Raw genomic sequence first — 20,767 nt, 5'->3', positions numbered from 1 at the left:
CTGATCACGAGTAGCAGGAGGAACAGTTCTTGCTCCTGTTACGGTTTCGGGTCCCAACGTAAGCACCGATTTTCTGGAGAAGCACTTGCTGCCATCACCCCAACTTCACAAAATTGCTAGAAAAAGAGAAGCTAGTTTTTAGCTGATCTCAAAAGCCTCGATGTAAAAATCACAGACTTAAAGGACACCTACGGCAGGTCCTTTTTCCCACGTGGAGTGGACCTTTCCTTTCCAGGGCTGAGACAAGGAACTCTAATCAAGCCCTCTGCCTGTGAGGCCTGTGTTCTTTCTCTGAGGAGAATCTCGGCCTCAGGGTGAAGACAGTGGCTTGTTCTAAGTCTTTTTTTTAAAACAAATTTGATAAATACTATCAATATGAAACTTTCCACTAAAGAAGTCAGAAATTTCTGATTATATTCAGAAAGGAAAAGGGTTTTTTTTTTTTTTTTTTTTTTGGTGGTTTGTTTAAAAACTATTGAACCTACTTTGGGAAATGGATGTGCAGTATAAAGTGCTTTAAGGAAGGAAAGATTTATCCCAATACTCCTTATAATAAAAAACATTCTTGGAGAGGCTTAGGCAACTTCAAGAGAAGGAAAACTCAAGAATGAAGAAAACTGTAGTACAAACTTATGGCCAAAAATACTGTATTTTTAACCAGCAAGATCATCGGGGCATTATTATACAACATTAGGTGTTTTTTTGCAAAACTAGTTCCCATCCCCAAACAATAGACAATACATGCATTTGAATGACATTTTAAGAACAGTAAATATGATTCTTTTAAATACTGCAAGTTAAAAATGTTTTTCTGACAAAACTCCCTAAATACATAGGTCTAGTAAGGGTTTCCAGCATGATGACAGGTGAGGAATCCAGCAAGTTGCATTTAGAGAGTTCTTTGAGGAAAAGAAATCCACCAAAAACATGTGTTTCAGTCGAAGTAACCTGAACAAAGTTACATAGTAATTTTCCATCTTCCTTTTCTAAACTTAAAAATATTCTACTGAAGAATATCTTCTCCCTGTTGTTTTTCTGTCTACCAAAGCTTATATGGAAGTCAGAATTCCTTTATCCAAGTGAGATCCAATTTTACCCAATAGATGTTTTCATAACATGTAAATGCCACTTACTATTGGGTTGGAATCATATGGGGAAATGGAGGATACATGATAAGGGAGGTAAGAAGGAAATTAATATTTGAGCACCTACTATGTGCTGGGTGTATATGCATACTTTGAACAGATGATTCTAGAAGCAACAGGGTTATTGAAGGGCATTGGTAGTTGGGAAGACAGCAGGAAATGGTTATTCTGTGAGAAAAACAAGTGGCAAGTTCAGACTGTGTACTAAGTGTCTACGAAACAGCAGGTGTTTGGCTCCAAAAATCTCTAGCTAGTCATATACAACTAAGCCATTTCTTTTCCTAATTTTATGGAATCAAAATGAAATCCCAAAGACATAGTTACCAGGACAGACCTATTAACGCTACATATGCTGGAAATATGTAGAGATAGATAAACACAATGTTACTAGTTTTAATTTTTGTGTGTATTTCTAACCAAAGATAATCTTTGGAAGAAAACAGTATACCAAGCACACCTTATCTGTGTCAACTGAGATGTTGTCAATTACCAATTAAGTGGTTTTAAACCCTTATTTAATTTTAAGAAGAGCAGCAATATCCGTTACAATATTTGGGTACACTTTATTTTTATATGGGTTAACATTCTGCTATATTTCATTTCATTCATTCTTTTTGAGAAACTGAAAACAAAGGGAAATTGAGGGTAACTTGATTATTTCCAACCAGTATCTGAGTCTTGCAGTATCTCATTATGCAGCCCTTTCTTCCCATTATTTTTATATATTTTTTGCAAATAATAGTCATTTTTGACCCATATCCAGCATAAATAGCTTTTCACTGATTCCTAACTTAAGACAACTAAAATTTACAATCATGTGGCAGTATAAATTTTAAAATTACAGTTCGTACACCTTGACAATCAAGATAGTCTGAAGTACAAAAAGTAAATTGTCCTTTAGCTGAATTACCTTTTTTAAATATTAGACCTGCTAGTTAATCTACAAAAAAATACAAGTTTTGGGTGTTCCTTAAATACCTTTTGTAGATGTCATCTGCTAGTAAACAACATATGCAGGTTTTCTAGAAGATTTTTCCCCCCAATCTATTCATGACATTCAACAGAGCTCTTTATATGAAAATGTATTTAAAAACAAACACTCTGAGGGGATTTATTTACTTTTGTTATTTCCCTTTGTTTCAGATATGAGGCACAAACTTCTGAATTTAAGCTCTGTAAGGCATAGTACAAACCTCCAATTTACAAATAAGGGATTCTCTGTGGGTTGGAACTGCCATGTCACGCAAAAAGGGAAAAATCATCTGTAAACTGGTACACTGCAATGTGTTAAGTGAGTCACGAAACGGCTGCTTGCCTTGGTCTGCTGAAGAAAGGTTTCTGTGTTTTGTGTTTTTGTTTTTCAATAAGACATGCCCAAGTCACCACAAAACTCGCCACAGGCCTCCGTTACTGTTACCGAGAGCATCAACAAGAGGGGTCCAGCGGCACACGCTTAGAATGCTTGCAATCACAATAATAAGAGAAAGCATGAGTAAACTTTGTTTTTATACAAAACTGAAAAGAATCCCTTCCCACCCCAGACCCTTCAGTAAAACCCCAAAGAAACAAAAAAGAAAATCCTTTAGCTTCGACTGACTAGTGTGGATACAATTCGGTTTCTATGCATCACTGTAACTAGGGTGATCAATTTTTTCCTTTCTCAAGAGAAGGGATCTTGTCATGCACCCTAAGATGAACAGTGAGACCACAAACCTCAATTCTGCATAGCAATTCCATCCCGCTTTCATAAAGACAAATATAACAATCTTTCCCTGTTTTGCTCAGCTTCTTCGAGCTTTGAGATCAGGTTTAATTGACTACATCTACTATAGCTCTATTAAATAGAATATCTTGATTCCCTAAAACTGTAACACTTATGACCTTGTGATGAGGTTTTCTCTATACACACTGTAGGCCTTCAAATGTTGTTGTTTATACTTTTTTTTTCTTTTTTTTTTTTTCTTTTTTTTTTTTTTTTTTGCTGCACCAAATTTAAGATCGCCCTTTCAGGCAAGCAGTGGTCGCTAGCTGTTAAAACATTTCCTTAGTGGATCACAATAGCTTCTAAAACTGCCTTTCTAATAAAGGCCATCAGAGAGGTAATACTAAACTGTGCATATTTGCCAAATAAGAATATGAATTGTATAAAAGCTCATATTCCAATCCTAGGTCAAATGGCAAAAGTTCTACAAAGTTGGTTTCCATGTTTGTATAAAAGCTCCAACTGATTTTTGCTATGAAATTACCTTTGGGTCTTAAGACCTTTGGGTCTTATAATCAGTATACCTCTACTCAGGAATGTGCAAATGATTTTATATAGCACGATGCTAGTACCGCTCCGTACGATAGTAAGGTTTTCTTTTCTAAATGGAAAAAAAAAAATATCCCTAGTCAGAAATAAACTGACAAATTTACATTCTCCTCTCTTAAAAAAGTAAATAAAATAACATTATTCAAAATGTGAATTAGCTATAAGACACACAATACAATTACATAGATACATATCAATACAGCACATTCAATCTGCCAAAAAATTAATGATTACAAAGCCAGTATGGATGATGCAATATCAAGGGAGAGATGTATGTACAATGATTAGAGCATTCGTAACTGCACTATACCTACAGGCAGTCTGTTTCTTAATTAAATTACAGGTGCTTTCTGAATAAGGAGAAAAAAAACACCCAAGTAACCTGTGTAGTTTGAGGCTGGGAGAGTAAAGAATGGGAACATTCCATTACTACTTAGTAACTCTGGTACTCATCTGATAAGCCATTGATTTTCTCCCTCTCCTTTATTGTTCCAAAAGAGTGATTTATATGAAAGTTTAGACTCGTGCCAAATAGTATTGTAGTTAAACTGAGACCAGCATCATGGCCTAATTCTAACTTCCCAGCAGGTTTAAAACAGTCATGACTTATTTTCTTAAATCATATTTCAACTCAAACTGCTTGACAGAAGCTCACCAATACATGTGCTGTGTTTTTTGCATTGGTTGAAAAATTGCACATATAGAATTCCAGATCTCTCTCCTACGATGTTCAGTTATATAAATACATGTTCTATAGAACAGAGAGGTTACTTTTGAGTTTCGGTCCACAAATCTTCCTTAAGTTCAACTCAGCCAGTCACCAGTTTAAGATCCCAAAGATGGTAAACTAGCAGTAACTTCAGATTCTGCAAATTAAAGGTGTCAGAATAATACTATCATCAACCAATGTTCTTGGCAGACCTACTTGACCTTAGAGAACACAAAGAGAGTAAAGCTGGCTTCAAATGAAGAGAGAAAAGCAGATTTCATGGGGTATCACACAGGACAGCTTTTCCACATTGCCGATTTAGATGCTCAACATGGAATGTGGACACAAAACAATGTGATTTTAAGGGCAAAGAAAAGGATAGACTATGAGAGTCAGATTGACAGTGACCAACTGTTTGGCAACTGGTGTTTCAGGTTCATTCGCAGCCAAACATTTTAGCCTTCACAGTCTTACTCTCTTACATTTTAAGATACTGGCTTTTATCTTTTAAGTTCTTACTAAAAAAATTTTTTTTAAAAGCCAGCTTTGGCAACACATACCCATTAATAAAAGTCATTTTTAAAATTGTGGCCCAAACACTAGGAAAAAAAAAAAAAGGGAGGAAAAGTTTGAACTGAAGGAAAAAAAAATTAAGAGCAACCTATGAAAAGGATCTGGGTAGCAGCCATTGGGATAATGTAGTGTCTCTTGGCATATTTTTTTGGCATCTGCAGTTTGAAGAAAGCAGGGTGAAAAAGAAAGGGAAGGAAAGGAGGAAGGACAATGGCACATGGCATTTCAAAAGAAAGGACTTCTGTGTGTCTTGGCCCGTGCCTTACTGACTTCTGTACAGTTCACTGAGCAACCAAGCTATGGCTGAAGGTAGAAATCCAAAAAAAAAAAAGACACTTAACCGTTAGATGGGCATCCACTGTCCCAGCCCAAAGTGAGGCAAAACAATATATTTATATAAAAAAACCTCTACATGTGTATCCAGAGCAATACACTTAAAACCACAGTATTAATACTTATAATCCTTCAGCAAAAACTACAAACTGTTAAATTAAGCTGATGTTGATGGCTTAAATTGAATGACAATTGTCCTGACTGTATCATTTGAGAGAAAAACTTGACCAAGAATGGAACTAGGATAAAGGCCATTGTAATGTGGGAAAAATCAGGAGGAAGGGATGGGTTAGGAAAAGGAAAATCAGCTTCATTTTGCTCAATAGAAAAGAAGAGGGGAGAGAGAGAGAGAGAGAGGAAGAAACAGCTCTTTGTGAGTGTATGACTGAGAATTTAAAATACATTGAGTCACAAGGTTTTGCCTAAAAAAAAGAGAGGAAATGTGCTGGGACTGTACTTCAGCATCCTGTTTTTCCTCTGAATAGTTTAAATAAAATCATAATATTTACTACAAACTCTGTGGACACGCTCACACAGAGTCCAGGACGGCAATAAATTAGTATTATGCAAATTGTTTTCCACAGAAATACAGTCCCTCTTGTATAGCTTCAATAGCCCACCAGGGAAGGGAAGGGCGGTGTCAAGGAGGCACAATTAGACCAGATTGTACTCCTTCAGGTTCAATTGGAGGATGGTGTCTTTGACGGCGGCAAAGACAAAGCGGATGTTCTCGGTGTCTGTGGCGCATGTGAAATGGGAGTAGATAATTTTGTCACTGTCTGGATTCAGGTCCACGAACATCTTCAGGATGAATTCTCGAGCTGCCTGGGCATCTCGCTGGGGTCCTGTTGGCCAAGGGAGGAAAGGGACATTTGTCAGCTGATCTGTTAAGGCATTTGCTCAGTAAATGTTCACTGATGCTCACAAAGACCTCTTCAGTGCAGATGTGATCTAAGCATCTTCCTCAACACTACTATGTGTAATTGCTCCTCTTTGTCACTTTACCTGCCCATCCATTCATCTCCATCCATCCACAGAATGTGATTAGGTGAAAACAGGCAGAGAGCTTGAAGGGCAGGCTACGTTTAGCTCTGATTCTTTGGGAGATAGGGAGCCACAGCAGAATCTTCAGTAGGGGTGTGATTAGTTTACTTCTGTTGGACTGAGTTTAACTGCGCTGGTTTCAGCTGCATGATAAGCGTGGGTACAACGTAACTGCCTCAGGCTCTCTTGTCAATCTGCCCCCCTGTGTCTCCCCTCCCCCACTCCATGATGGATCATTTTACATTCTCCAGACTGAAATCTCTCTCAGAATACAAAACCTGTTCCTTAAGGTCTGGTCCATCTACAGCTGTCCTCTGTAGCCTCACTTCTGGTGTTTCTGAGCAAACCACATTTATGAGAATTCAATTCACTACGTGTGATGATTTAAAAAGTTGGTTTACATTTTCTTACATTTATCCAGGGTCTCTTATGTGCCAAGCACTGTCTTAGAAGGATTATGGTACATTTATCAGGATATATGAAGAACTTATTTAATAATTTTGCAACAGATTCTTAGATATGACACCAAAGTCACAGGCAACAAAAGAGAAAACAGATCAATTGGACTTCATCAAAATTAAGAACTTTTGTATATCAAAGGACATCAAGAAAGTAAAAAGACAACCTACACAACTCTGCTGTACAGCAGTAATTAACACAACATTGTAATTCAACTATACTTCAATAAAAAATAAAAAAAAAAGAATGACAAAAAAAAAAAAGACAACCTACAGAATGGGAGAAAATATTTGCAAGTCACATATCTGCTAAGGGGGTAAATATCCAGAATATATCAAGAACTCCTACGATTCAACAACAAAAAGACAACCTGATAAAAAGATGGGCAAAGGACTTGAATAAACATTTCTCTCAGGAAGATATATAAATGGCCAATAAGCACATGAAAAGATGCTCAACATCATTAGGGAATGCAAATCAAAATCACAACAAAGGTACCACTTCACATCTACTAGAATGGCTATAATCAAATCAAGTGGAAAATAACAAGTGTTAGTAAGCATGTGGAGGAATCTGAACCCTTGTGCATTGTTGCTGAGAATGTAAAATGGAAAGCAGTTTGATGGTTCCTCAAAACTCTAAACACGGACTTACCACATGAGGCAGCAATTCCATTCCTAGGTATATACCCAAAAGAATTGAAAGCAGAGACTCTAACAGATACTTGTACATCAATTTTCATTGCTGCATTATTCGTAATAGCAAAAGGTGGAAACAACCCAAGGATCCATCAACAGGAATGGATAAACAAAAGGTAGTATATACATACAATGGAATATTATTCAGCCATAAAAATTAAGTTCTGATAGATGCCACAACATATATGAAACTTAAACACTATATCAAGTAAAATAAGTCAGACACAAAACGACAAATATTGTACGATTCCACTTATATGAAGTACCTAGATTAGGCACATTTATAGAGACGGAAAGTAGATTAGAGGTTACCAGAGGCTAGGAGGCGGAGAAAAGGGGAGTTATTGCTTAATGATTACAGAATTTGTTTGGGGTGATGATAAAGTTGTGGGAATAGTGATGGCTGCAAAGCACTGTGAGTGTAATTATAATATCACTGAATTGCATGCTTAAAAATGGTTAAAATGGCAAATTTTACGTTACATATATTTTACCATAATTTAAAAAATTAATATAACATACCAAAAAGCATTGAATTATATGCTTTAAATGGGTGGATTTTAAATGGTATATGAATTATATCTCAATAGAGCGTAATAGATCCTGATAAATATATTAATTTAAAACTTGTAAATTAAAAGCAACATTAAAACACCACCACCACCCATCAAGGATTGAGCACCTTTCTCATATGCGTCTTTGTGGCACTATACATTGGCATTTCTCCCAGTTTTTCCACTTCTGTACCATGAAAGAAGGTCTTGCGCTATAGCCTCCACTCCTCCTCTCTCAGAAGACCCTCTCGGGAGTCACAGCTTAGATTTTTTTCTATCAGTATTGTTATCTACTGGTTGGGACAAAGAAATCTTTGAAATTTCTACCGAGGGCCTGCAGATTCTCACAAAGTGCACCGTGAGTTTCAGACAGCCAACCTGAAAACTTTTCAAACCAATCTTACTGCAAATAACTTTATATCCAACATTGCTGGAAACTGGGAGAAAGAGCCATGAAAACGGATCATTCTCATTTGTACAATTTACAAAAGGAGTGTTTGAATTTCTAACTTCAGAGCCCAGAATTGAAATTTTTGTCAATGATTAAGAAGGCTGGCATCATGATGAATTAAAAAGTTCCACAATTACAAATATATAATATATATAATCACTTAATGTCCTAGCTTATTCGATGTACTTATTGTTACTTAATAATTCCAGAGCAGTAATAAAAATATTTAAAACCAGGACTAATAGATTGTTAGAACTGGTGCAGCCTCTCATTTTCATAAAAGAAAACTATCTTTCTGGCTTATGAATGAATTTTGTACTTATTCTTTTTGGGAAAGAAAGGTCTACTTTTTTTTTTTTTTTTTTCTAACTCTAAAGTATATCAGAACAAGACTCAAGTTCACTGAAGAGCACTTGGAGCCTGTTATGTTTTTAAGCATAATTTGCTATTTGAATAAACATAAACTACAAAGAAATCCTTATAGCCATCATAGCAGTAACAGAATTCCATAGTCTCTATGGACAATTTTGCAATTCAAGTCCATGTAGAAATGGTAGTTTTCCTTCCCGAAGAGAAATACAGAAATGGCATTCATTACAATGAAGACCTTGTAAGTGCAGAAATGTGGAAGTGTGAAATTTAGAATACTATAAACATGTTTATGATAAAAAATATCACTGCAGAGTGGGCCTAGAATTTTTTCTGTCTTAGCTCATCTTACAAGGGCTTGAAGTCTCCTGGAATGACAGCTGTGTTTGCTTTATGAATAACAATCAGTGTCTGTCTTTCTTTTTCCACGGCCAAGTTTCCTGTATGCGTTACGTGTATTACTGGGGGAGATGGACAGTAAAGAACATCTTGGGATTTAAAGATAGTCACAATGGGCACATGTTAGAAGGAAGGTGCTCACACTCATAGTGACGGGATATCTGGGGAAATTACCGGCCAAAGGAGATGTGTAAAGAGGTTAGGAAGACGCTGCCCAGAGAGGGGAGAACAGTACCCCTAACACGTGTCGTACTGCAGGAAGCCAACCCCGGTGTGCCGTGTGTGCTGCCGCCTCATGCACCGTGAGCCTCGGTGGGTCTGCTCTGCGGGGCCGTGTGCTGCCTCTGTCCTCCCGTGTGCAAGCATATCACGAAAACATGCTGGCCTGTAGGCGGGTGCTGCGTCGGGAGGTGCGGGTCATTTCCCATCCGTGGATTCTCACCAAGTTCTGAGAAAAACTACAAAGAGCCTCTCCTGCCAGGTGTGTGAGGCAAGCATGCGTGTTTGGGTGTAAGCCGGATGCTTCGTGCCCATCTTATTCGGGCAGATCTCGTGTTTAAGGAGCCAGCCTGTTGCCGTGGGAGAGAACTAACACAAAGTTATTTCCTTCCACAGTTTTCTCAGGAGCACTGAGGACTCCAGGCTCTGGCGCTTGTGACGTGGTGGCGGGCGAGTGGCAAAGTAAAAGGAGGAAAAGAGAATACACTGTCTAGGCTGGGCAAGTATCGTTTTAAAGGAACCTCAAAGCACAAAGGAAAATGTACTTGGACAGAGGATGGGAACACACTGCTACCAAAAACAGTACTATCTCTAATACCTGACAACATCCCCACATGGTAGAGCCAGCAACGCTTAGAATCTTATATGTATCTGAGAAGAGAACTTCATTAAACATGTAATGTTCCCCTTCCAAGAGCAGCACCATACCAAACCCATGTGTGATGAAAAGATGAATAAAACTCCATCCTCGATGTGTCTGTGTCTTTGTAGAAAGCTATGAGGCCAAACTGAATATTAGTTTTGAAGCAATTACCGTTCTGAGGGAGTCTGCAGAACGAAAACACTGCTGAGCTGACATCCAAGCCAGATACCCTTTGCTGATAATGTACTTTTAAAAAATAGCCCATTCTCTTACTGTTGCACCTCTATAATAGGTACTTTTGGGTTTGTGCTCTTCTCTGTGCCAGGCACTGTGCTAAGTAACTTACATATGTGATTCCATTCAATTCTCTTTTACTCAGGAAGAAACTCGGTGGTTGAGTAAACTTGTCCGAGGCACCGCAGCTGGTAAGTGGCAGTGCTGGTTCTCTGTGACATTCAGAGCTTGTCCTCTTACCTGCTGTTCACCTAGATCTGGGTTTGGCAAACTTCTCTGTTAAAGGACCAGAGAGTAAATATTTCCGGCTTTGTGGGCCACTTGAGCTCTGTCACAACTTCTCAGTTCTGCTGTTGTAGCATAAAAGTGGTCAGACAGTATATAAATGAATGGCTGTTTCAATAAAACTTGATTTATAAAAAGAGGCGGCAGGCCGTAGTTAGCCGCTCCTAACCTAGACTTGAGCACGTATGGGGAGACGGGTGTGGACTGAGCACGGAAGTTCTTACAGGGCAGTGGCTGTGACTCTTTCACCTGTTTCAGAGTGGCTGGGTGTGGATGCATTCTGTTACCAATCTATCAACAAGTATTTCTCGGAAGGGGTTGGGTGTCATGCCCGGTCATCCAGGATTTCACAGTCCAGTTGAGGAGGCAAGATTTGTTTATAAGAAGGAAGTAGGGCTTCCCTGGTGGCGCAGTGGTTGAGAATCTGCCTGCCAATGCAGGGGACACGGGTTCGAGCCCTGGTCCGGGAAGATCCCACATGCCGCGGAGCAACTAGGCCCGTGAGCCACAACTACTGAGCCTGCGCGTTTGGAGCCTGTGCTCTGCAACAAGAGAGGCCGTGATGGTGAGAGGCCTGTGCACCGCGATGAAGAGTGGCCCCCACTTGCCGCAACTAGAGAAAGCTCTCGCACGGAAACGAAGACCCAACACAGCCAAAAATAAATAAATAAATAAATTAAATTAAAAAAAAAAAAAAAAGAAGTAAATAATGCAAAGTGCATACATATGAGTACTGAAGTGGGTGCTACAGACCCTAAGTGCTACAGGAAGAGCTTAAAGGATGGGTACCGTCCCTTAGGATGATGGGGTCATGAAGCGCCCCAAAAGTAAATATTTGCTAAATATTCACCATGTGTCAGGCATCACGCTAAAATGTCACAATATGTTATCTACTATAGTCTACAAAACATAAGTTTGGTCCTAAAGCCCAGAGCAACTAAATGACTTGATCACGGTTCTACAAATAGGAAATATCAGAACTGGGATTTGAATCTGGGTAGATCGACTTCAGACCATGCGCTCTTGACCACAATGTTGTTTTCTCTCTAGAGACAGGCAGAGGCAGACTGTTACCAAACGAAAGGGAAATCAAGAGGGAACTATAACGGCTGACACACAATTAGTCAAAACTAGGGGATTGTTCCCTCCTTTGAACAGCAAAAGAAAAGAACTTCTTATATGCTTTGAAATAACTATAACTTTCAGCATTGTCGGGGTATGAAACATTTCAGGTCGTCGTTAAAAGACAGGACAAACAAGAATTTGTACTCCATCAATCACAACGTGCAGGCGTCTGAGGGCAGAGGCAGTGACGGAGCACTGTTGTGTGTCGGCTCGGGCACTGGTCCAGGGAGGCGGGCGGAACGTGTCCCTAGCTACTGGGCGGGCGGAAGAGTGCTGACTTACCATCATATTCTGGGAAGTAGTCAACTAGGTGGGAATACATAATTTTCTCCTCTAGAAGGTCTTTCTTGTTTAAGAACAGAATAACTGAGGAGTTCTGGAACCAGGGATAGGTGATAATTGTTCTAAAGAGTGCTTTGCTTTCCTCCATTCGGTTCTGAAAAAAATCATCAGAAAAACAAGGCGTGAATTACATGATTACTCAGTCTGTGAATTGTTTGTTTTGTAAGTCCAACCCATCTTTGGTATGCATTCAGTTTCTGTGGCCCTGGGCTGGGCTGCAGCAGCTTTTATCAGGATTTACATGCAAAAGGCTCAGCAGCTCTTTTCATTAGGCGAACTCTCAGGCTGACAAGCTGAAGAGAATAATAATAATAAGCATCTGCTGAAATAACACTTAAGGTTGAAAGAGAATCATCAAAGGCTGAAGAATCATGCATCTGGCACACTGTCACAAGAGTCCACCAAGCGTCACAAATGTCCACCAAGAATTATTCATTCATGGCCAAATACTTAAGATCTGAATTAAGAACAAAGTACCAGGCTTCATTTTGCATCTTTAAGCTGTGTGTACTTGGGGCTTCACTATTAGTTCTATTTCATCATAATCAAAACAAAGTTACTTAGGGGGCTTCCCTGGTGGTGCAGTGGTTAAGAATCCGCCTGCCAATGCAGGGCACATGGGTTCGAGCCCTGGTCCGGGAAGATCCCACATGCTGCGGAGCAACTAAGCCCGTGCGCCACAACTACTGAGACTGCGCTCTAAAGCCCGCGAGCCACAACTACTGAGACTGCACTCTAGAGCCCGCGAGCCACAACTACCGAAGCCCATGTGTCCTAGAGCCCGTGCTCCGCAACAAGAGAAGCCACCGCAATGAGAAGCCCACGCACCGCAACGAAGAGTAACCCCCGCTCGCCGCAACTAGAGAAAGCCCGCGTGCAGCAATGAAGACCCAACGCAGCCAAAAATAAATAAGAAACAACAACAAACCCCCCCCCACAAAGTTACTTAATTCTTTGCCCAAAGTGCATCTGTATTCTTAGAATTATTACTACTTACTTTACAAATATATACATTCCCTGATTAGAAAAACACATGGAAAAATATTTTTAGAGCACACATTTCCTATTTATCAGTACACACTTTCTCCCTAAGTTTCACTATAATTTTCATACAGAACTGTGGAAATATACACAGGAATTACTTGGAGATACAAATGTAATATTTCTCACCACCCTCAGTGTTGGTGAGAAACTATTCTCACCTGAAACCATCATCAAGCCACCCTTGGTAACAAAACCTCAACGGATTCTTAAGGAATTAGTCAGTCTGCTCTTACAAACAAAGATACTAATCAAAGTTACTCTTGAGACTCACCAGCCAAAAGCGAGAGAGCCTCCTAGTTTAGCCCACATCTATTCACCAGCTTCCTTCTACAGACAACACTTGCTTCTAAATCATTCCCATCCTCAGGTCACGGACAAAGGCAGCACATTTGGGGAGTCCTCCTTTCCCCTGGTGCACGGGCACACTTCTTCTCCCAGGGAACACTCTTCAACCCCCTGACTTAGTTCTACGTGTTGTGACCAAGTCTGGGGCAATGGAAAAGCCTGCTGGGGATTGAGCCCACCTCCACTGCTACCAGGTGGGCCAGTGGTTTAAGCCAGAGCATCCGATTCTCCTGGTACGTGGGCTGATTCAGGGCTGGGCTCTGAATCCAGGCTCATGTCACTCGGAGTGTTGCTTCCCTGGTTTATGGTCATCAGCGTAGCCAAGCTGCTCCACCGGTGTAATGAACCCCAGGATTTTTGCTAAGAGCTCTGGAACAGAGAACCCTGCTTTCATCAAGAAAATGGAAGAGGCATTGTATAGCCTCGAGCTTTTAGCAACCATCTTGCAACAGGGAGAAAAAGAAACCAGGTTTTAACTTCTTGGTCAAACCATGCCTGAACTTGGTTATGCCTCTGGATTTTTTGGTAACATGAGCCAATTAAGTACCCTTTAGTTTTTAAGCTAGTTTGAACTGTAGTTTTCTGGTTCTTATTATATATAAAATGCTTCTCAGAGAAGGACAAGTATCATATGATATCACTTATGTGCAGAATCTAAAAAAAAATGATGCAAACGAACTTATTTACAAAACAGAAACAGACTCACAGACGTAGAGAACGAATTTATAGTTAGCAGGGGGAAGGGTGGGAGGGAGGGACAGATTGGGAGTTTGTACCCAATGCTGCATTTAAAATAGACAACCAACAAAGACCAAACGTATAGCACAGGGAACTCTGCTCAATACTCTGTAACAACCTAAATGGGAAAATAATTTGAAAAACAATAGATACATGTATATGTATAACTGAATGCCTTTGCTGTACACCTGAAACTAACACAACATTGTTAATCAACTCTAATACAAAATAAAAATTTTTTAAAAAGTGCTTCTAATTGATATACCTGCATCCACCTCACTCTCAATTTCTAAAAGGAAATTGAATGAATGATGTTTGAAGGATGACCATGAAGACTAAGGCTCCAAGCTGTTAACACGTTCTGCTCAGCTTTTGCCTTCCTGATGTAGAATGTGCCCTAAGTTTCATAGTGCAGCATTATGGAGGCCAAGTACACTCCTCTGCATTACCCTTTGACTGCTGTTCCAGGAAATCTCCGGGAAACTGAGCTCACCAAGCACAATTTTCTAGATCCTGAATATGTCTTGCTCTTTTCTTCTATAAAGTGTGCCGACTCAAATCAGGTTGAAGAGGCCCACTTTTCAAAAGGAGATCTTTACCAAATCTGGTAAAGTCGATCGCCACCAACTGAAGCTGAGCAGGACCCTGTGGGGCTCCTAGGCACGGAAGCCCTCCTGTGTCCCCCATTTCTTGTTTGTAGGGAATAGGCTTCAGCCACCATGACCCTCCCAGAGTTCTAAAGGGCACGTTCAAACAGTTGCTAATTAGGGAAGGAAGGGGATGTGGAGACAAGGGAGGAGCAGTCAAGAAACAACAGTGCAGCCTTGGGACAGGGTCCTGGTTCCTCCTCGCCCCAAGGGATACACATAACAATATCTTTGAGCTCTTCTGCAGAACTAAAACCCCCAACAAATGGAAAATGTTAACTACTTGATGAAGCATTCTTCATTCCAGAGAGAAGGTTGCAGTTTGAGAACCCTGAGAACCAGAGAAGCTCATCAGGAGACCACCTGAGGCCAGATTAAAGGAATGCAGGCCCTGCACACACCCCTGAAACACTGCTACAAAACTCCTCACCAAATCCCCCTGGGTTGGGACACACAGTTTTGAGGGCACGAGCCTGCTGTGTCCCCCTTTGCCTGGCAAAGCAATAAAGCTATTCTTTTCTACTTCAGTCAAAACTCTGTCTCTGAGATCTGATTGGACACGGGTGCACACAGACCAAGTTTTTGGCATCACAATCTCTTTTTGACCTTTACACTTTGCGCCTACCATTGCTTACATAATTAAATATGGATGAAATGTGGGACCAGTGGCGTGAAAGGTTACTTCATGGCTCAAGGGACAGTGTTTATTTTACTGTACACATTTATCTTTAATATAAATAACACACATAGCCTTTAAACATAATATTTTACCATCTACATGCCTTTTACTGGTTATCATTACCAGTGGTAAAATTTTAAGCCTGGAAACCATATTCACTGAGAAACAATGTCTTGTAGCCTGAGATTTTATAGGTTGAAAATTTTAGGACTGAAGGAAAGCAAAGGCTCTAATAAGAACTGAAAGAATTAAAGGATCTAAAGAAGGTTAATTAGATAGTGACATCCCTGATGTGAGAATTAACATTTTTTTCTTATTTACAGCTACAGAAATTCTAGAAAGTCATACTGTGGTCTTCAGAGAAGCCTTCTCTGAAGGGTGGGTATGTACATCTTGGCCTCAACCAGGGAGCCTCTGTCAGAAAGACTTACTGTAATTAGCGCTCTCCAGAAGGGAAAGGGGCCCTATTTGGGGCTTTCCTGGTTGGAGTCCTTCAAGGGTAAGTCGCTAGACCCTGGGTGGAGACAGGGAAAGGGAGAGTGGTCTTGACCTTGAGTCAAAGCACAAGGAGGCGCCTGAAGTCGCTCTGATTAAGTTTCAAATCAGGACTGGAGCCCACGAGCTCCAGATGGGGCTCTATTGGGAGGGGGTCTCATACCAGCCTGCAGGACAACAGCCAGGACAGTGGACTGTGCCCAGCCCCGGGTCCTAGAGAAGACTGTCCCCGGCTGCACTGGGCCACTGTGGAGGCATGCCCGCTTACTGGCCTGGTCCCATTCAAGCTTTGCTCGTGTACGCAGTTCGGGGCCGCTCTAGGCTATTCTCCCACTTACCATGTGCTGTGCGGCCTGGGCCTGCGCTTCTCATTCAGGGGAAAGCTAAAGAGCAACAAGACGGACCGCTGATCAGCAGCGTCGCCACCCCTATGCCTTCAACCGGATCTGCCGAACTCAATCTTAGAGGGCGAGCCCCAGGAATCTACATTTTAACAAGCCCTCCAGGGGATTCTGATATAGGTGTAATTTTGTGAAGCACTGTGCGCTGTAGGTGAGCTTCTCCAAATTAACGTGTGTTATGAAATCACCTGGGGACATGGGTTCTGACCCAGCCTGGGGTGGGACCCAGGAGTCCGCAGTTCTAACAAGCTCCCAAGTGAAGCTGACTTTGCTGACACACGGCACACATTTGGAGGTGGAAGGTGCAGAAAGCTTGCCGAGCTAGGGACAACAATGAGACAGGCGATGCTCTGTCCCATTTTCGTGATGAGAAGAAGCTCTAGTCACACATCCAGCCCAGTGCCTGAGTCGTGTGAGGAAAATGTAACTCTGCTGGCTTCATGCTTTTTGTTTTTCCCAATTAAGATAAGATTCTTACTTTATGCTCTGTTGTTTTTCACTCCACAGTGAGAATTCCTAATGCCTTTTTTCACCTGATCAAAACCCCCAGACTAAATCCTAAATGGACTAAATGAGATTTTCATGATGCCTTACAAGGTGGTGGATTGTGCAGTGCGGGAGGCATAATCCACTTTGCTCAGTAAAAACTGAAATCTATGAGGGAACGGTATGTCCCACAAGACTTGGTGGCACTTGCTTTTTACTAATTCTGTAGGGCCTGGAGTTGCAAGTAAGAAAACAAAATAGCAACATGGGACACTAATTTTATCAGTCATACACATGAGGATTTGTTCACCTCTGGAGACAGGTTTAAAAGCCGTCTAGGGGTGGTGGTGCTAATCTTAGGCTCCTTCTCTTGGGGTTAAAACCAGTTGATGTTGGTAAAGGTATTACTCTCTTCAACACAGGGCTCCTTGTTACCCAGGGGGGCCTGCCTATGCCTGAGGCCCAAGGAGCCTCTGTCTTCTTATCAACCCCATCTGCCACTTCTCCCAGACTGAAAGCAAGTGTCTCTCCCAATGACGGGTGGCCCGACGCAGGTGAGAAAGCTGGAACAGAGGGAACAGAAATCCATGGGCCTGCCTAGTCTCCCCCCCTCCACAGACATGGGAAGAGCAAAGGGCCATGCTACCTGAGGACAGGCTGCCAGTGAGTGGGCACCCAGTGGCCTGGGTGGTCTCCATGCAGTCACCCTGCCTCAAGAAAACGTGGCCACGGAAATGTCTGTCTTGGCCAGACCACGTGTTTGGGTCCCCCTGAAATACATATATTGAAATCCTCACCCCCAAAGTGATGGTTTTAAAAGGTGGGGACCCCAGGAGGTGGTTGGGATTAATGCCATTAAAAAAGAGACCTCACAGAGCCTCACCCCTTCTGCTATGCGAGGACATAGTGAGAAGATGGCCATCGATGAACCAGGAAGCGGATGCTCACCAGACACTGAAACTGCCCAAGGCTTGATCTTGGACTTTCCAGCCTCCACAACTGTGCGAAATAAATGTCTATGTTGTTATATAAGCCACCCTGTCTATGGTATTTTGTTATGGCAGCTCGAACAGACTAAGACGACACTGATCAGGTAAGTCAGTCACTCCTCCCTCGGGCTGGAACCAGTGAAAAGGTGGAGTGCTAAACTCCACCCTGATCACTGGCCTGGGAAGAAGGGGAGGCTACCTGTTCCCCACTTTGTAATCACGAGCAGAATGGTGGGACCGTTTGGTGTCTTCCCTCCCAAGATCATCAGAAAAGGCCCTCTTTAGGCCATCACTGAGGGGTCTTACACCTCTAATCCTTAACATCTCAAATTGATTCTCAAGATCTCATACAATTCCAACAGCAAAAAAAACACAATTTCTGATTAAAAATTGGGCAGACGACCTGAATAGACATTTTTTTCCAAAGAAGATATACAGATGGCCAATAGGAACTACATGAAAAGATGCTCAACATCACTAATCATCAGGGAAATGCAAATCAAAATCACTATGAGATATCACCTCACACCTATTAGAATGGCTATCATCAAAAAGCCAACAAATAAGTGTGGGCAAGGCTGCGGAGAAAAGGGAACCCCTTGTAGACAGTTGGTGGGAATGTAAATTGGTGCCGCCACTATGGAAAACAGTATGGAAGTTCCTCAAAATATTAAAAACAGAACTACTATATGATCCAGCAGTTCCACTTCTGGGTATCTCTCTGAAGGAAATAAAAACATTAAGTTGAAAAGACAGCTACATACCCATGTTCACTACAGCGTTATTTACACTAGCTAAGACATGGAAGCAACCTGTGTCCATCAGTGCACGAATGGATATAGAAAACTGACATTAAATATATATTATAAAAAAAATATATATATATATTATAATGTATAATATTACATGTAATGTAAAATATATATATTTCTAATCTCCAGAAAATAATGTTTTATGCAATCCCCCGCTGCACAAGAGTGACTAATGCTTGTTGCAGGGTAAAGCCCCAAGTTCCTCAGTCTGGCATTTACAGCTTGGCACGGCCTGAGCGCAGTGCATATCTTCAATCTGACCCCTCTGACAAATGCTCCCTTTGCCACATAAAAGGACTCAATGTCACCATGGTCACACAAGTGTGACCACTTTCCTGACCTGTAATGCTGTCCTCCTCTGAATCCTTCAAGACCCAAATCGACCTGACTTCCCTCAAAACTCCTTCCTCGAGCCCCCCTGGACTGGCCCTTCCTCACACCCTCAGCACACGGTGTCCTAGCCTTTGTTTGCCCATCACTCAGCAGACATATGTGGAGGGTTTGTGAGATGCCGGGGATGACGGTGTGTTGGAGCAGGGCCTGTGTCCTGGAGGGTGGAAGCAGACAGGAGGGTCAACATGTAGTTACAGGTCCACATATGGGCCCCTAAGAGTGGTTAAAAAAAAAAAAAAGAGGTTGGAGTCACACAAGAAGGAAAGGTGTGACTGGGGAAGGCTTCAAAGCAAGGCAATTCTGAGTTGACTATTGACAGATAGCGGAGAGATTACAAGGAGGAAGGGAGAGCAAAAGCAAAAGAGAATTGAAACCCAGGACCCTCTGGAGTGAACTATGACGATTCTGTATAAAACAGTTCGTGGGCTTCTGATCGCTGCAACTTGGGCATCAAGTAAGAAAATTCTCCATTTTGAGAATATGAAACAATTCCTCCTCATTTGGATCTTACAGTGGGGGCTGGGAGGCACATACATGCCAAGTTCCGTGAAGAACACATGCACTCCAGCCCCTGTCACTCTTGAAATAAGCTGCCGGCTCTCAGTGCCTGCTTGTTTCCAGTGCTGGCAGGTAGCACGAGTCCAACAGGAAACGCCATTAGACATTGCAACTGCAGCTCGCTGAGACACAATTATCTGCCTGAAGGTAAGAGGCCTCTGCTTTCCTCTTGGCTCACGTGCAAACCTCCCTCTTATCGAGGAAAAGGCCAGATCCCGTGGACATGGCTCAAGACCGCAATAGGAAGCCCGCTTTCTTCAGGCTATGACTTGGCCCAAATCTCTGCATAAAAAATTACCAGTGGGCTTCAAGGGGCAATATTTCATGTCTATACCCTTTGTAACCCTGCTGCCACTGAGAGCTTGTTTGCTGTCTGCCAAGGTGGTACTTCCCTCCAGCAAAGTCAGCATTAAACAAGAGATCTGAACATCCATTTTCATAACTTTTACAACTCCTCATTATTTTGCCATTAAATACAAGTTCTCACATTTCTCTGTGAAGAATACAATTTAAACGAGACCTTTAATTCATTTCTATGATTCAAGTCACCCACTGCCTGTCTCTCCCTATTGAAATATTCCCCTTATCAATGCCTTGATAAACCACATTGATTTATATTCCCCGTTAAGATCTAGAATGTAGCCTTTAAATGCAAAACTAGACACTTAAGATATAAGCATGCAGACTGTTGAATCACCACTGAGGGCCTGATTGATAGGATGTACCCCAGAGAAACTGGGGTGCAGCTTTTCAGGGCTCAGAAATGTCCTTTGGTATCAGAGATGCAGACAGTCTGAGTGATCCACAAACTCACTAATTGATGCAGAAGTCGGTCAGGTGCCTATGATTCTTTGTTCACAATTTGTGTTCACAATTCTGTGATTTTGTGTTTCCTGAGTGTTCTAAAAAAGGCCAAGCAACACACTTGAATGAGTGAGGTCCAGATACACGGACATAGAGTGGTTACATGAGCATGTCTGTAAAGTAACAGATTGTTTAGCACAGTGGTCCCCAACCCCTGGGCTGCGGACAGGCAGCGGTCAGCGGCCTGTTAGGAACCGGGCCACACAGCAGGAGGTGAGCGGCGGGCGAGCGAGCGCAGCTTCATCTGCCACTCGCCATCGCTCCCCATCGCTCGCATTACCGCCTGAACCATCCCCCGCGCCCCTGCCGCCCCCCCCCGCCCCCCCCACCGCCTGCAAGTCCGTGGAAAAATCGTCTTCCAGGAAACCGGTCCCTGGTGCCAAAAAGGTTGGGGACCGCTGGTTTATTAGCAGAAGGGAAAAA

At 41.8% G+C, this 20,767-nt stretch overlaps 1 protein-coding gene across 1 annotated transcript in view; it reads right to left on the bottom strand.

Moving 5' to 3' along the window:
- Window positions 1-630: 630 nt before the first annotated feature.
- LOC137770875 (guanine nucleotide-binding protein G(q) subunit alpha) overlaps window positions 631-20,767 on the bottom strand; it is a 289,351-nt gene continuing 269,214 nt past the window's right edge. The window contains exons 6-7 of the mRNA XM_068553922.1: window positions 11,834-11,987; window positions 631-5,916 (exon numbers count right to left, since the gene is read on the bottom strand). Of these exons, the coding sequence (XP_068410023.1) occupies window positions 5,726-5,916; window positions 11,834-11,987 (345 nt within the window). The 3' untranslated portion in view covers window positions 631-5,725. The remainder of the gene's footprint in view (window positions 5,917-11,833; window positions 11,988-20,767) is intronic.

The sequence above is a fragment of the Eschrichtius robustus genome, chromosome 10 (assembly GCF_028021215.1).
Source record: "Eschrichtius robustus isolate mEscRob2 chromosome 10, mEscRob2.pri, whole genome shotgun sequence".
Classification (NCBI taxonomy): Eukaryota; Metazoa; Chordata; class Mammalia; order Artiodactyla; family Eschrichtiidae; genus Eschrichtius; species Eschrichtius robustus.
Note: the sequence above shows the minus strand (reverse complement) of the source record. Positions and strands in the feature narration are given on the sequence as shown.